Here is an 18,054-nt window from a genome sequence, read left to right on the forward strand (position 1 = left end):
TCAGGAGACCACATAGGGTGCCAGAAATTGAACCCAGATGAGGTATGTTTAAGACCATACTGTCTCTATGGTCCACCAGTTCTCGTTAAAATTTCTTCTTTTGGGGGTGGAGCTATAGTATAGCAGGTAGAGTATTTGCCTTGCACTCGGCCAACCCAGGTTCAATTCCCAGCATTCCATATGGTCTCCTGAGCACTGTCATGAGTAATTCCTGAGTGCAGAGCCAGGAATAACCCAGAAAGCAAAGATAAATAAATAAAAGAATGAATGAATGAACTCTTCTTTTGAGGCTGGAAAGAGTTTAATGGGGCCTAACACATGCTTTCTATGCTGGTGATCCTTAAAACTGCATGAGCACTGCCAGGTGTGGTTGTGGTTCCTCACCCTCCCACCCCCAATTTCTTTGCAAGTCTGAAAACTCATCTAGCACATGAATCCAGTTAAATCTCTTCTGAATCCACCTTAGCCAGGTATTCCTCACCTATAAAAATTTAAGATGGGGTGGGGGAGGGGAGATGGGGATCTCGATAGCTCAGTCCTCAGGACCAGCACAGCAATGCTTGAGACCCTGTGGTGCCAGGGGTTACTAGAGTCAACTTGGGGACCATTCAGTGTCAGGGATGAGACTCAGAACTTTGCCAGTATATACTCTACCCCTGTAAGCTTTATCCTTGTCACTCCCTCTTTTTCACATGCAGCCTATTATAAAATATCATTTTGTGGATGACATATATTTCATTCTGGTAAGCTAGAACAATTCAGAAAACACACATACCCTCAAGCTGAGGCTTAAGAGGGGCAAACACAAATATAAATGATACATCAAGCATACTTAATGTGCCTATACAGAACCTAGAATTTAATGTGCCTATACAGAACCTAGAATTCAGAAATGAACTCTCACTCTCAAATTCAAAATTTCCAGAAGTAGTAGTAGGGTGGGGCTGGAGCAATAGAACATCGGGTCAGGTGTCTGCTTTGCCCACAGCCAACCCAGGTTGATTCCAGGCATTCCATACTGTCCCCTGAGTGCCACCAGGTAAACTGGTTATGTCATAAATTCTACCGAAGTCGGGAAAAAAAGAGCAAAAGTACGGTGAGAAACAAAAGTCTGAAATACTTACCAGTGCAAACAAGATTGCGGCATAAGCCATTTCGGAAATCATGAAACACACGATTTCGATGTTCCTAAGAACAAAGTGATGTCTTTGATTTAATTGAGTAATTGAAAATTTCCTTTATTTCACTATTAGATATTTATCAAGTAGAAATATACTTGTTTTAAATTTCTTTCCTTAACTTCTACTACCCATTTATTTGTACTGAAACTTTATTTACCCAAATAATTCAACACACATAACTTCATATGGTGCCAGTATTCAAACCAGAGTCATAGCCACAGGCACATGGCAAGGGACTGCATTAAACCTTATACTATCTTATCTCTTTTGCTTTTCTTTGGGTATCTGACACATACCCAGCTTAATGCTTAGGGAGCTTAGGCACCTCCTAGTGCATGGGGATCCATGTGGTATTAGGGACCAAACCAACTCCAATATATGCTCTAGTCTTGGGAGCTATTCCCCCAGTCCTGTTTTTTCTTTTCTTCTTTTTTTGGGGGAGGGGTGGGGAGAGCATGTAATACTCGAAGAGGGAGTTTTTGAGGAACTATAAGCAGTGCCAGGATTCAAACCACGGTTGCTGGGACACCTGCAAGGCCTTAAGCTCTATACTGTCTCTTTGAGCCCCAGATGTGAATTTTCCCAATGCAACACTGTTCCATTCCAAAGTATTCCTTTCAGAGTTTAATACTATTTATTTCCTGTAATAATTTCTAAAAATTACACACTAGAATAATTTGAATTATGACATTCTGACATTCAGGTGATTGCTGACAATGCTAAGGACCCCACATGCAATGCACACTCACCAGCCTTGAGAACAATCTAATCTCCTCAGCCCCTCCACCTCCATTTAGTAAAATTTCATAATGTTGTACTTGAACAAATACTTCTTTTTGTTTTTTGTTATTATCGAATTTTTTTTATTTACACGATGCATCCTTTTTCTTACAGCAGTGTTTAATAAGAGTGTGGGTGGGGCCGGAGCGATAGCACAGCGGGTAGGGCGTTTGCCTTGCACGCAGCCGACCTGGGTTCGATCCCCGGAATCCCATATGGTCCCCCAAGCACTGCCAGGAGTAATTCCTGAGTGCAAAGCCAGGAGTAACCCCTGAGCATCGTTGGGTGTGACCCAAAAAGCAGAAACAAAAAAACAAAACAAAACAAAGAGTGTGGGTGACGGACAGTACAGGAAGGCACTTGCTTGGCATCATATGGGCCCTGGTTTGATCCCCAGCACCACACATTGTTCCCTAAGCACCACTAGGGGTCATTCCTGAGCTACAAAGCCAAGAGAACTACTGGGTGTGGCCCAAACACCCACCCCATGTCACCCCCACAAAAAAGGCGAAAAGAAAAAGAAAACATGGACTGAGGGGCAACAGAGATACATCAGAAATCTGGTTCGCTACAACAAAACAGAACCTTCTACAACCATGCATATGTTTGGTATCTGGACTTTTCAAAACAGTAGCTCCTCTTTCTATGTAATATGCCAACTGAAACATAATCAGTGTGACTAAAGAACTAAATTTATTTATTTTTGGTGGTGCCAGGGTTTAATCCAGGACCTTATACAAGTAAGGCACGTGTCTACCACTGAGTTACATCCTACAACTAACTATAGTGACTCGCTGAAATTGCAGTACAGTTTCATTATAATAGTCCATATCTAGCAATTACCTTAGGAAGGGAATAAAGTCTAATATATAAATATGTATCATGCATGTCAGTTTACAAATTATCTACTCAAACATTACTTCAATCCTCTTAGCCTTGTAAGACTGTTATTATTACTCTCATTGTAGAGATAGAAAACTGAACCCCAGGAGAGATTAAAATGATTTCTGTGCCTAAAGAATTAAAAAAAAAAAAAAAAAAACTCAAAAAACCCAAAAGCAATCCCACAAAAGGCAGGGCACTTAAAACTGTTAATATTCAATTACAAAAACAAAACAAACAAACAAAAAAAAAACAAATACATAAAATTCTGTGCAAGTTCAAGTTTTATACATACCTGCCTCATTTTAGCATGGATATAGAAGCAAGAATAACCCAGTTGAGAAATCTTCTTGGCTAGTAATTCAACTCGTTGAGAGGAGTTACAGAATATGATCGATTGGTTTATCTGAAGCTGAAGTATGGGGGGAGGAAATTCATTAGAAGAAAAACAAAAAAAATCAAAAAAAAAAATCTGTACATATATTTTACTTTTGTCAGATCTTGAAAATATTAACTGGCAGGACAGGATAAAAACACGATTTTCAACAGATTCTCATAAGAGATAAACATTTTTTATATAGTAACTTTATTTATGGGGGCAGAGCTTAAAGCCATCTTTGCCAGCAGCAGTAACATACAGTCAAATCTCATTATTATGGGTAATTATCGCATACAGCCACTTCAAATGCAGAACTACTGCTGTCCACTGAGGGAGAAGTACAAGGTAAGGCTCTCTGAGACTGCACATTACTGCTTACAGACACTGATCGACTCAGTCTAAAGCATTACAATGCATGCCTGCAAGGAGTTTATCAAAACTCATTCTCTGTCATGCACATTAGTCTTGTGCTGAGGGGCCACTTCAATGTGAAATCACCAATCAAAAACTGCAGAAACGGGAATTATATAGACCAAAGAAAAGAACGTTCACTAAGAAGCGCTGCCTTGTTTGACTTCAACTGAGAATATCCAATTATCAAAATTTTCCGTCAGACTGCACATATCTCCAAATGACTTCCTAAGTATTGATTTGAGTTACAAATAAATTCTGATAAGCAAAGTTTGTAAACACAAAATATGTGGCTAATAGGAATCACCTGTAATTAAAACTACATTGAATTTTACTAAAAAAAAAAAAGTATATATGACTTATCAATTATATGCCCATAACTGAAAGTCCCTTGTGGATACTGCCTGGAAAAAAAGCCTTTTACTCACCCTGGAGAAAAGTGTGTTGAGGCAGTGTACTTTCTGGCGCTCAGTTACATACGCATAGTACTGGGTTACTCCCTTCAATGTTAGTTCCTCCATCAGGTTAATCTCATAGGGTTTCTGCAAATGGGAATTCTAAAGAAAAGAGATCTTAAACTAGAGTGTGTCTTAAACACCAAACATTGACAAACTCATGTTCTAAGGGATACATCTCTTGCCAAAACACGTCATTGGCCACGGAAGAAAAAAACTATTAAAATAGAGAAGGGTTCAGATTCAACTAAGTAACTACTATGTATTTTACACACAGGATGATGCCATAATCAATTTATCTAAAATTTATCTACTATCAATGGCTATATCAGCCTGATGACTTCATAACAGGGCGTAATTATGAATAAGAGTGTATACTCATGAGCACAAGAATCAGAGCATTCTTCTAGTACAGATTTATACTTACCATGAACTTCTGTACACTAAGAGGAAAAGTAGCAGAATATAATAAAATCTGTCTGTTTTTAGGTAGCGTGAGAATAATATCCTCCATTATCTGCACAAAATCCTGTGACAGCAACTTATCAGCCTGCAATACAAGGAGAAGAAAATCTTGAACACAATGAAATGTATTAAGGGATCAGATTAATGATGCTATAGCATCTAAATGTAAGGTCTCTACAATACTACAGAGGTCAATGACAAAGAGAAATTTTGAGTGATTCAAAAGGAGAGGAAAAACACCCATTCTTCTGGAAAAAAATCTATGTAGTTGTAACAAATGTTTCATAGCAGGATGTTGTTTCCCAAACAGAAACTGTAATATTATTTTCACTGAGGAGTTGGTATGATATAGAAAAATACAGGCTCTAGAGTTAAACTACCTGGGATGAAATTTTATCTTTCATTTATTAACTATGCTAAGAAATTAGCCACTCAGAATTTCAATTTTCATGGTTTCAAAATTAGAATTTTTTTACTCACTGTAGGGGCTCTTTTATTTACTTGGTTTTGGGGTCACACTGATGTTTGGGAGATGCGGTGTTGGCAACTCAGGTCTTCTGTATGCAAAGCATGTGCCCCAGACCTTATCTTTTTGGCCCCACTTTTTCATTTTCCCTCTCCAGAGATCCCATACTGGGGCTGTCACGATGGGCTCATGTGTGTGCAGTGGCATCACACTACGTGCTCAGTGACTCCCTTACCAAGAATAGCTTAATATAGCTATCTAAAAAACAGACACAATGGGGAAAGCATGCATTCTAAAACATCATTCTTCTCTTAGGTAATACTGTTTTCTGAAACAACTGATGAGTGACCAGAGAGATAATACAGTAGGTAAGGTGCTTCGCTTTGCATACAGCCAACCTGGGTTCGATCCCTAGCACCCTGTATGGTCTCCTGAGCCCACCAGAAGCAATTTTTTTTTTTTTTTGCGTCACACCCGGCGATGCACAGTGATTACTCCTGGCTCTGCGCTCAGGGGACCCTATGGGACGCTGGTAATTGAACCCGGGTCAGCCGCATGCAAGGCAAACGCCCTACCCGCTGTGCTACCACTCCAGCCCCCAGAATCGATTCTTAAGTGCAAAACGAGGAATAAGCCCTTAGCAACACCAGTGTGACCCCCAAACAATGGATGATCCCAGGGACACAGACAGGAATAAGTCTGATTTTTTTGGAGGGGAAGAATGGGACTTTGGGTTACCTCCAGAGGGACCTCATGGTACTTAGGTCATCATATGTGATACAAGAATCCAACCAGGATCACTGCTGACAAAGCTACATTCAAGGACAGTGTCTTACTGCCTGTACTATTATACTGCCTGTTTTTTGGGCCACCTCAGCGGTGCTCAGGCCACCAGCTCCTTCACTGTTATTATTATCATCTCTCATGCCCCTGAGTTATCTTATAAGTCACTTATAAATTGGTAAGAATATAGTGAGGCTGGAGCAATAGCACAGCAATGTGGCGCTTGCTTTACACACGTGGCAGACCTGGTTTGATCCCTGGCATCCCATATAGTCCCTTGAGTACGACCAGGAGTTAATTCCTAAGTGCACAGTCAGGACTAATTTCTGAGCATCCAGGTATGGCCCAAAAATAAACAAGCAGGTAAGAATATAAGTATAACAGAACCTAGACAATAAAAGTATATACTAAATGAGGGTTTAGAGACATCACCTGCCTTTAAATATCTTTCACTAAACTAAATACAGAGACTCTCAAGGCTAAAGGCTAGAGTCACAAAGAGTAGCTGATGATCTTGTATTCACTAGCCGTGGACCTCACAGTATAAACAGTCAGCAGGTTAGTGACATGTACCAGATTGACCTAAGTCCCTTAAGCTGAGAAGATGGCATAGAAAATCTACTATAAGAACATGGAGCATTTCCATGAAATGCTGTCGGTCATGCAGGTTACTTTGAGAAAGTGGGGATGAAGCATTACCACTGAAAGAAAAATCAAAGCTTCTGCCCAACTGTCAATCTTTACAAAATGTGGACCTTGGTCAGTGGGCAGATGGGGGTTCATGCTGCTAAAAACAAGACTGTAGGGACTCCAATCATTGATGAGGTGTGATGGGGATGTGACCAAGTTTTGGGGAAAGGACAGCTCCAGAAACAATCTTTCACCATGGAAGTCAAATTCTTCAGCAGAAGAGCTAAAAAGAATAGGGAGTGGGAGGGCCTGTGTCCAGGTACACTGAGGGCATCTAAGGGAGGGTTCATTAAAACCTACAACTGCTTTTCTCCACACACACAAAAAAAAATTTAAACATGGGGCTAGAGCGATAGCACAGCGGATAGGGCGTTTGCCTTGCATATAGCCAACCCGGGTTCAAATCCCAGCATCCCATATGGTCCCCTGAGCACTGCCAGGAGTAATTCCTGAGTGCAGAGCCAAGAGTAACTCCTGTGCGTGGCTGGGTGTGACCCAAAAGCAAAACAAACAAAAAACAACCCAAAAAATTTAAACAGACTTAGGACACTTGGTTTGCAGTTATGCTTTTTCTGGGTTTGTTTTTGGGCCATATCTGACAGTGGTCAGGACTTAGTCCTGGCTTTGTGCAGAGGGATCACATCTGGTGGATTGGGGGTACCACATAAGGTGCCAGAGATTAAGACAGGATTTGCTGTGTTCAAGGAAAGCACCCTACCACTGTACAATCTCTCCAGCCCCCGTAATTGTTTTGACTTCCTGAAAAAAACAAACAAAAACAAAACAAAACAAAACAAAAACTTAAAACTTTTTTTTTTTGCTTTTTGGGTCACACCTGGCGATGCACAGGGGTTACTCCTGGCTCTGCACTCAGGAATTACTCCTGGCGGTGCTCAGGGGACCATATGGGATGCTAAGAATCGAACCTGGGTCAGCTGCGTGCAAGGCAAACGCCCTACCCGCTGTGCTATCGCTCCAGCCCACAACTCAAAACTTTTATCTGACATCTCTAAAAAGAGACACAAAGCTGATCGAACAACTATTATTAATGCCTATTTCTATTTCCTTTGAAGGGCAAGACAAGCCTTGTAAATGATGCTCATCTCCAAACAGACATTACCTCATCCAATACTATCATCTGGACATGATCGACTTTCGCGACTCCTTTCTTGATAAGATCCAGGATTCTCCCAGGTGTGGCTATCACCACATGCACTGTACAAAATCAGAACAGACACTCTTATTAATTTCAGCTCATGTACAGGGATAAGGTTTATGTTTACTAGGTCATTCACAGACAGGTTGTAGAGGAAAGGATTCACAAATAGGCAAAGATGTATTTTAGAATGGAGTGTTCTACTTCACCTACGTTGGCTAGAAAAATATTTCACCTTTCACTTGTAGGTGGACTTTTACTTATTAGAGTTGTAGGTGGTTTACAATTTTCTAAAAAATGGAATGTTCCATTTATATGAAATCCCTAATGAACATAGTCACACAAGGCTTCTAATATAGCTAGCTTGTCTCAACTAGAGCAATGGCCTTCAGAAGATTCTTCAAAAGATTAAATGAGATAAATTAACTATGCACAGGAAGAATGAAAACATATTAAAAACTCTATTACTCTACACATGATTGTATATAAAAGGATCTCATTCTTGCTGTTATCTTTCATTCAATAAAGCATTAAGGGGAATTTTTCATGAAAATGACTGCCCATCAGCTTTGTTCTTTAACGACTCTGGAATTTTATTCACAATATTCCCCAAAGTAGTAAATCAATCTTCCCTGACATTTAAGTTACAATTTTTCAGTACTACAAATCATATGATAGAAAACCGTATTTACCTATTGTTTTTCAGCAACGGTTCTTGAAAAAATATTTATAAATTCAAAACGTTGACACCCAATTTCCCACTAAAGCAGCTGTGTCAATTTATACTCCCACGTTGCAAGCTTATTCTCCCAAAATCTACATTATTCATTAAATTTATTTTTGTCTTGCCAATTAGGCACAATACCAGTCCTTATTTTTTTTTTTAAACTTACATTTTTAAGAATTCCCAGTAAGGCTGAATTTCCTTTCAATTTATATCAATGCCTTTTGTTCTTGAATGAAAACCATTTATTCATCTTTCCCTGTGTCTTTTTAAAAATCAACCCTAAGAAGCAAAACTTCTTAGGGGCTGGAGATATGGCTCAAGTGGCAAAGCATATACTCGGCACAGCTGAGTTTAACCCCTGAACAGCATGTCCCCCACAAGCCCCAGCAGGATATCAGTCCTTATTTAAAAAAACACAGATTTTAAAAAAATTTTAATAAGCTACTGAGAAAATGACTGTCTGCAGAGGTAGGCAGACCAGCTTTTATCAGTTATTTCCTACCTGTGTCATCAAGTCTCATTATGTCATCACGTAAATTGGTTCCTCCTGTGGTTGCCATGACTTTGGCCCCTCCCATATGCTTGCTGACCTGGATGCAAATTTGACTGACCTGTAGAGCAAGTTCTCTAGTGGGAACAATCACCATTGCTGAAAAATACCAAGTAACAGAATTTAAAAAAAACGAACATGTATTTTTAAGAGTTTAAGCACAAGAAATACTGCCACTTGCAATATACCTAAGACATGTTAAAAAAGTGAATCATAAAAAGTCTACTTTAGAAGTCGTAAGTAAATCTCAAAGTGAAGCACAAAACTGAGAGCCCTTGCCTGGCTCCAAGGTGTGGGTTCAATCCCCAGCACTACACAATAAAATAAATAATAAAAGAAGTGGAATCCCCTGAGCTATAGAGGTAAGTCAAAGCTACTAAGCATGTTCTGCATGCTGGAGGCCTGGGTTTAATTCCAAACGCTGCACCCAAGCATTATATGGTCCCCAGTAGCCAAGCACTGCCAAGAGCTACCTGACACCAAAACCCAAAAAATGAAAAACCAACAATAAGCGCCTCTGCCCAAGAGAGCCTAATATAATGGCACTGATTTTTCTTCTGTAATAGTGCTATATCAACCTTGTTTGCTTATAAACCTTTCTCATAAACTTCCAATCATAAACCCCAAACATATTTTAGTAAGACTGACTGAACTCAATACGCAAAAATAAAATACCTCCAAGGGCTGGTGCAAGAGTACAGTGACTGGGTAGAACGCTTGCCCTACACATGTCTGACCAGTATTCAATCTGAGGCACCATACACGGTCCCTTGGGCTCTGCCAGGAGTGACCACTGAATGCAGAGTCAGGAATAAACCCTGAGCACTTCTGAGTGTGCAAATACTTCCACCTTGTGTGTGTGTGGGGGAAGTGCCTATAGCTATCCAGCACGAATGCTGTTAAAAAATGTTAATCGGCTGTTTTATTCTAGAGCTGTCCACATCCCAGCATAGGGTGCATGATTTCTCTTCCTTTACTTTATGGGCACTCTCCCCGCCTCTCATAGTTCCCAAAGTTTAAAACTGAAATAAGAACAGCATCATTAGGAGTGATCCTAGAGCACAGAGCCAGGAGCAAACCCTTAGCACAGTTGGCTGTGCCGCCCTCTTTAAAAAAAAAAAAAAAAAAAAAAAACCAACTTAAACCTGTGAGTTTAAAATACTGGCACAACTATGAGAATCCATTTCTTTGTATTGCCTTAACGCTTACATTTCTAATCCATAAAATTAGTTTTTACAGACTAGTAATACAAGAAGCATTCACCTATATGGTCTGTTAAGTAGCAATATAGCAATGTCATAAATTTATTTCTCATACAGCTTTCTCAGCTGTAGGGCTTATTTTGGTATCTTACTGGAATGTTGGCCAAACTGTGTGTGCTCTATGTTTTTGGGTTTTTTTTTGCTTTTTGGGTCACACCTGGCGATGCACAGGGGTCACTCCTGGCTCATGCACTCAGGAATCATCCCTGGCGGTGCTCAGGGGACCATATGGGATGCTGGGATTCGAACCCGGGTCGGCCGCGTGCAAGGCAAACGCCCTGCCCGCTGTGCTATCACTCCAGCCCCTGTGTGTGCTCTATGTAAGTATTTGGGGGCGGCGGGAGAGGGAAGGTTGAACCCACAACAGCAGTGCTCAGGGGGTCATATGTGGTGCCAGGGATAAAACAGTTAGCTGCATGGAAGGCAAGTGCCTTAACTCTTGTACTCAATTTGGCCCTTTTAAAGTACTTTGGAAAGCAGAGATCGCTTCAAAAAGTCAGAAATCAATTTTACAAAATTGGGCCGATGTTCTAAGAAAGAATAAATGCTAATTCCAAATTTTATAAATTCTGACAAAAAATGATAATGTCTTTTGCATGGCTCCAAGGTTTAAACAAACAACTAACCTTGTATATTGTCCTTCTTCAGGTCTAGCCGTTCAAGTAAGGGAATGAGGTAGGCACCGCTCTTGCCTGTTCCGTTTTTTGCTCTAGCTAATATATCCCTACCAGATAAAGCAATGGGAATGCTCTCCTCCTAAAAGAGACAAGAAACAAGATAATGCAAACTTGAGAATAAAAGCATATATAAGCATCTCTTCCCTGAACTAGACTGAAGGTATACCTCTTTGGTACTGCAGGTTTTAAACAAAAATAAGTAGTAAGCAAATAAACTGGAAGGACCAATCAGTATCACCACCATTATTAATCAGTATTTAGCAGAACTGCTCAATGAATGCATATTAACTTATGTCCCAATGTAAAAAAAAACCAAACAACAACAACAAAAAAAACCCAAAAAAAACCCCAACACCACCCAAAAAATCTGTTTATAGAAGTGTATACACAGGACAAGGAAAGACACAGAGTCAGCTGCATGCAAGTTATTATTGCTTTGGCCCTATAGAAGACATTTTGAAAACTGAAAAACTGTAGCTGAAACATCTCATTGCACAATAAGAACTGGCTGGAAAAGTTTAGCCCCAGGAACTGACATTTACCTGTCACTATAAATCTGTGCTGGGGCAACTGATCGAAGGGTCAGAGCGTATGCCATGAGCACCTGGGACTCATCCCCACCCCAGCATGGTCTCTGAGCAAGTGAGCACGTGAGCACAAGCACCAAGCCAGAATTACTTTTTCTGCCTAAAACTCAAATCACAGGAGTCAAATGGGCTCTGGTGAAATTTGAGAAGTTGAGAAGATGAGTTCTTTGAATTTTGGTGTCTTATTCTTCATCTCTTCCAGCCTCTTTCTCAACCCCTTAACTGTGCTAATAACTGCACTCGGGCCCTCACACACCAAACATGTGCTCAGCCATTTGAGGAACTTTCACAAGAGCCTGAGAGACAGTCCAGGAGTTAAGGCACTTGCCTTGTATGTGACTATCAGGGTTCCATCCCCAGTACCATATACTGGTGCCCCCCCAGAAACATCTCAATGAGTGATCCCTAAGCACAGAGCTAGAATAAATCCTTGTGCCCAGCTGGGTGTGTGTGGCTCCCAAACCAAACCAACTCAAACATGTTTAAAGAGAAAACATTAACAAAATAAGACCAGAAAGCTAATACAGGGGTGGGCACACTTGCCTTGCAGTTGGATAGCCCTGGTTTAACCCACACCATCATATGTGTCTCACCCAGCACCACCAAACACAACCCCTCCCCCATACACACACGAACAGAAACCAATTGAGCATGTCCTTAAGGTATACAGATTCATACAGCTGACCAAGGTTTAATCCCTAGCACTGCATATGGTTCCCCAAAGCCAGGAGTGATCCCTCAGCACCTGAGTACATCCTAAACACCGCCTTGTATGACCCTAAAATAAAATATACTGATCATTTTGTCTCCTAAATTTAGCAGCCATGCAATCAGCAGCCAGGGAGTTCACCACATCCACTGCCTTGTCACTATCTCCTAGGAAGATCAAGTATTATGAAGCAAGAGTTTAAGCCAGGCTCAGACAACTAAAGGAGGCACAAATTTCAGTGAGCAGCAGGGCTGAGTGTGACCACAGAAACCAGATGTGCAACACCTGGTAAGGCTGCATTTCAGCAAAATGAGGGAAGAGGGGAAGGAATTAAGAGTAAGAATTAAGTCTGCTAACTTCTTTTTTTCCCATAAAACTACTAGTGAAGTAAGAACTTTGTAACATTTATGGTGCATCTGCCATGACTAGGCACTGTACCACGCATATTTTCAAGAATTTACCAGTCTTCATAATAGCCCTATGACACTATCTCAATTTTTATTTATTTTTTTGCCTTTTTGGTCACATCTGGCGATGCACAGGGGTTACTCCTGGCAATGCTTGGGGGACCATATGGGATGCTGGGAATCGAACCCAGGTCGGCTGCATGCAAGGCAAACGCCCTACCCATTGTGCTATCGCTCCAGCCCCCACTATCTCAATTTTTAAACTACAACCAGGGCTTAGATAAGTATATGAACTTAAGAACAGAGATGGAATTAAACTTTGGCAGTCTAACCTAAAAGTTCATATTCCTGGGGTCAAACAGAATAGGAAGTAAGGCACTGGCCTTGCACATGGCCACAATAGCTAGGACGCATTAGGGTACCCCTGGGCACCACCCTGAGTCACTCCTGGACAGAAGTAAGAGATGCCCCTGAATACCGGCAAGGTGAGGCCCAAACAGAAAACAAAAAAACGTATTCTCCTAACAGCTAACGATAGTTCTCCTGAGCAGTGATTTTCAACAATTAATTAGTACACAAATGTAAATAAAGTTTAGTCTAAATAGTAATCTAAATATAACCGTGGGGGCTGGAGCAATAGTGCCAACAGGCAGGGCATTTGTCTTACACACAGTTGACCCAAGTTTGATCTCCGGCATCCCATATGACCCTCCGAACCCCACTAGGAGTACTCCTGAGTGCAGAGCCAGGAGTAACCCCTGAGCATCACCAGTGTGGCCCAAAGCAAAAACACAACTGAAATTTTGAGTGCTTATTTCTGTACAAATAAATAACGCAATTACAAAGTTGAAAGATAACAGTCTCTAAGAACAAGATTTTTCATCCTTCTGGTTCAAAGTGACACCAAAAAACTAAAATAAGACTTTTCAGGATCTCTTATTATACAAAGCATAACTTTTTGAGCCGTCTCCTCAGTCTCCTAAATGTATTTAATATTTGCACTCAAATTGCTTTAATGATGAATTTTTTCAAATTTTGGAGGGGCACAACTCCTCCAAAAGCAGTACTCAGGACAGTCCTGGCAGAGTTGGGAAGGACTATATGGGGGTGCCAGAGATTGAACCCATGCCAGTGGCATTTCTCTTATTCCCAATTTTTTACAAAATGATGCATAATCTTCCCATGATACTTTCTCTACTCATAAACTTCTTTGTTTTGTTTGTTTTTGGGTCACACCCTGCAATGCTCAGGGGTTACTCCTGGCTCTGCACTCAGGAATCACTCCTGGCGGTTCTTGGGGGACCATATGGGATGCTGGGAATCGAACCCGGGTCGGTCACATGCAAGGCAAATGCCCTACCCGCTGTGTTATCGCTCCAGCCCCAACTCATAAACTTCTTTTGGGCTAGAGCAATAGCACATCGGGTAGGGTATTTGCCTTGCATGCGGCCGACCCACGTTCGATTCCTTCGCCCCTCTCAGAGAGCCCGGCAAGCTACCCATGGCGTATTCGATATGCAAAAAAACAGTAACAAGTCTCACAATGGAGACGTTACTGGTGCCCGCTCGAGCAAATCGATAAGCAATGGGATGACAGTCATACAGTGAAACTTCTTTTAGTTTGTCTACAAAGTACAGTCTCATATCTAGGCAATGGCTACCCCAGGTTCTCTCCTTGGAACATAATTTCTTCTAAGTTACTCCATCATCCCTAAATAATTTCATATATGTGCAGCTTCAATTTTCAATTACATAGAGATTACTTGTAGGATGAGCTTTCTCCACCAGACTGTGAGGGTAGAAACCCCATCTATCTTGGCCATCACAGAATTCCTAGTATTTAAAACTTTTTGGGCCAGAGAGATGGGCAGCTGGTAAAGCACTTGCCTTGCCTTGGCCAACGCAGGTTTAATCCCTATACCCAATATGGTCCCCAGGATCAGGAGTGATCCCTAACTGCAGAGCCGGAAGTAAGCCCTGAGCACAGCCAGATGTGGCCCCAAAAGTGAATTAGACAAAACTATCTCTACAAAAAACCAGAAACATGTTTGCTCAATATTTGTTTGCTCAATGAAAAAGTGCTGCATATTATAGGACTTTCATTCACTTGGTCTGGGGATAGTACAGATGCTTACCTTGCAAGTAGCTGACCCCAGGGCACACAGCCAAGAGTAAACCCTGAGCACCACCAGGTATGCCCCCAAAAGGAACTTAATCAATTTAAAGAAAAATGACTCATTAAAAAATCTGTTTATATGAGTATGTTATATCCCTGTCTCCCCACCCCCTGAAAGGGGTAAGAAACAATAAATGCACTTTGCACTCAGATCTTGGTCTCTGCTCCTAACTGGAATTAGGGATTCTTGAAAGAATGGCTGATTGCAAAGCTGGAGTATCAGTCTATAGACGTAAGTTTGGAATCATGTTGTGCCAGAAAATGCTCAAGAAAAATGAACCAGGGAGGAGTAGTACATGTGTGGGTCACAGTGAATTTTCAGACACTGCGACTATTCCCTATGGAATAATCGAGGGTGTGTCATTACACACTTGCCCCAGCTCATAGGACATACACTATGATAATGTATCAGTGTATCAGCTATAACAAATGCATCACTTTACAGAGGATGTTGATTAACAGGGAGACTAAACTTTAATGGGAAATCATCTGCTCAATTGTGAATGTTAAAACACTCTAAATAAAAAGTATCAGAAAACAGTAGCTAGAAAAGGGATTATTTCAAAAATACTGGGGACAGTTGAAAACAATGCAAGGCTGGGGGAGAGAGAAAACACTACACAGGGAGAGTGTTGAAACTCAAGTGCATGCCTAGCATGGGCACACCCCAACTTCCTGTCTCAGTATCACATGGTCCCTGAGTATCATGTGTCAAGCTTCACTTGCAGGTTACCCCCCACCCCCTCAAAAAAGAGGAATTTATTTGTCTCCACTTACGGTATATCTTGAGAAAGGAAAACTCTTTATAGGCCTCAATATGGAAGGAGTACTAGAGTCAGGAATTTATTCCTTCAGAATAAAAATTCCATTACACAATACTCTTTAGTGGGGGATATTCTGAAGAGTAGGAAACTTGCACAGTGCTCCCCACAGACTGATTATTAGTTTCAAAGAAGAAAGGAAGAAAGCAGTAATCATGAATATAAAATCAGCACCTTGACAAGGTAACCAAAATCACCACCGATGAATAGACGGTCACTGAATACTTCCAAAGGTTGATAATCTGAAAAGGCTGTAACATGACTTTTGCCATATTCTGACAAAGAATGTGCAACTTGGATTTAATCACATGGAAATAATAGACAAACAGCAAACCAAGCATGTCCGATTAAAAAAAAAAAAAAAGGTGAGGAAAGAGAGTTAAACAGACCAAGGCTGGGTTCAAACCCTGCCAGCACTTGGTCCCCTGTGCACCGCCAGGGGCAACCACAAGCACAAAGTTAAGAGTAGCCCAAGCACTAATGGATGTGGCCTAAAACCAAAACATACCTTAAAAAGGAAAAATTAAAATTAGATGATCAATGACGGCTAAGGTAAAATTACTGTTGAGGCTAAACTAGTTAACTGTACATTATTTACAGAATATTCCTATTCTTAGGAAACACATGCTACATCATTTCCACAGATCAAATAGAAACGTTAACTCATTATATGTGATAAAAAAAAAAAAACCCACAATACCTGAATAGGAGATGGCTTTTCCCAGCCCATTTCAAAAATTCCCATCAGTAACTCCCGTTTCAAACAGTAATCTTCAAACTCATTTCCTTTCGTGGAGGTCACATCCTAAGAACAAAAGCATCAAGTTTAACTGTGTTCCTTTGACAAGCACACTTAAATCCATCTAAAAGACTAATTTTTTTTTTTTTGTGTGGAGGGCCCAGACCCAACTGCAGTTGGGAAATACTGCTCTTTGTTAGTTATCCTTCTTGGCTGGGCTCAGGATTTTGCACAGTGCTTGGGATCTACCTAAGAGGGGCCTCCTGCACGCAAAACCCATGCTCCAGCCAACTGCACTCACATGACTGGATAAAAATCTGGTTCTGATGGAACCCTGAGTTCTTCTCTCCAGCATTACTCTATCCCCCTGCTCCCCAATAAAATGCTTGAGGCAAGGGTCATTCTAGTTACCAGCCTAAGAACTGAAAGGAAGAAGCATGTTGTGACAATTAACAGAAAATGTGAGTCACTGCCTATAAGCATCCTAGCCTAATACCAGTACTTCTCAAGCTCAGGATTGAGATCTGGAGCCAGAAAAGAATTATTTATAATCGCTCATTCTGCCACATCGTCCACGAGTGGCAATGAAAAGTATTTCCAGTTATTGCCAAATAACTATGGAAGGACATCAGGCTACAAGAATTTTTCATCTTCCTTTGCTGATCCCCAAAACAGGATTAATACCTAGCCTGATCTTACAGCACTGAAAAGAGCAAGAGAATTTTGAGAAAATGACTGAAAAATCATCAAAGTATTCTATTAATATAGATTAATAGAATACTTTTATATTAATATATATTCAAAGTCAGATTATATACGTGCATTCTATAAATTGTATATTCTATAGAAATATTTTATACATTAAGTTGTGTGCAAATAATGTAACATGTACGCATATTACAAATTTTATAAGTACAGTGATAAAAATTTTTTTGAAATTCATCAGTCATAATATCAATCATTTCAACTTAAGAGTAAATAATGCCTGCTGTTCATACAAGTAACTTCACTTTTAGTTCTGCACTATTTTCCTACTTAAATTTTCCAGTCAACTTACCGAAGTTTTGATTCTTAGATCCTTTGGAGGGAGTTTTAAAGTCTTTTTCCAGTCATCACCAGGTCTAAAGAGAACAGAGTTAATGAAGTACCAGAATTCTTAGCATCACTATTCTACACCAAAAAAAGCGCAAGAAACAAAAACCAAACCTCATCTCGATAAATTTGAAAAATGACAATAAGCTTAACATATTGCCATTCACTTAAACAATTTAGTAAAACTTAGAAATCAAGAATAGAAGGGTATAAAGCACCCAGTCTCTTAAGAGAAGCACTACTGTATATAGTGCAATCGATACCCCACATTCTGTTTGACCAGCAGCATGCTTTGTGGGTTTTGGACATGTACCAAGCACGGCTAGGGGCTACTCTGGGGTCTGTGCTCAGGAAATGTGCAATGCTGGGGACCAAAGTTGAGTTTCCTGCATGCAACACATGTACTGCAGCCCTATAAGCTCTTTCTGGAGCCCTGTTAGATTAGCTACCTTGGTAAATTCTATTTCAGAGTTGGAGAGAGAGCACAGCAGGCAGGGTACTACTTCCTTATATGCAGTTAACCCGGGTTCAACCCCAGGCACCCTCTTTGGTCACCCAATCCCCACCAGAAGCGCTCCCTGAACCCTGAGTATCACATAGTGTGGCACAAAAACAAACCAAAGAAAGGGGGAAAAAAGTTACAATTCACATTTAAGTCC

At 40.6% G+C, this 18,054-nt stretch overlaps 1 protein-coding gene across 4 annotated transcripts in view; it reads right to left on the reverse strand.

The window, feature by feature from the left end:
- The window catches only part of DDX6 (DEAD-box helicase 6), a 34,023-nt gene that overhangs the window by 8,603 nt on the left and 7,366 nt on the right, over positions 1–18,054 (reverse strand). For all 4 annotated transcript variants that reach the window (XM_055130833.1, XM_055130832.1, XM_055130831.1 and 1 more), the window contains exons 3-11: positions 17,361–17,424; positions 16,265–16,369; positions 10,814–10,943; positions 8,878–9,024; positions 7,613–7,707; positions 4,516–4,638; positions 4,062–4,190; positions 3,139–3,255; positions 1,125–1,188 (exon numbers count right to left, since the gene is read on the reverse strand). In XM_055130833.1, coding sequence (XP_054986808.1) covers positions 1,125–1,188; positions 3,139–3,255; positions 4,062–4,190; positions 4,516–4,638; positions 7,613–7,707; positions 8,878–9,024; positions 10,814–10,943; positions 16,265–16,369; positions 17,361–17,424 — 974 coding nt within the window. The remainder of the gene's footprint in view (positions 1–1,124; positions 1,189–3,138; positions 3,256–4,061; positions 4,191–4,515; positions 4,639–7,612; positions 7,708–8,877; positions 9,025–10,813; positions 10,944–16,264; positions 16,370–17,360; positions 17,425–18,054) is intronic.

The sequence above is a fragment of the Sorex araneus genome, chromosome 3 (assembly GCF_027595985.1).
Source record: "Sorex araneus isolate mSorAra2 chromosome 3, mSorAra2.pri, whole genome shotgun sequence".
Taxonomy (NCBI): domain Eukaryota; kingdom Metazoa; phylum Chordata; class Mammalia; order Eulipotyphla; family Soricidae; genus Sorex; species Sorex araneus.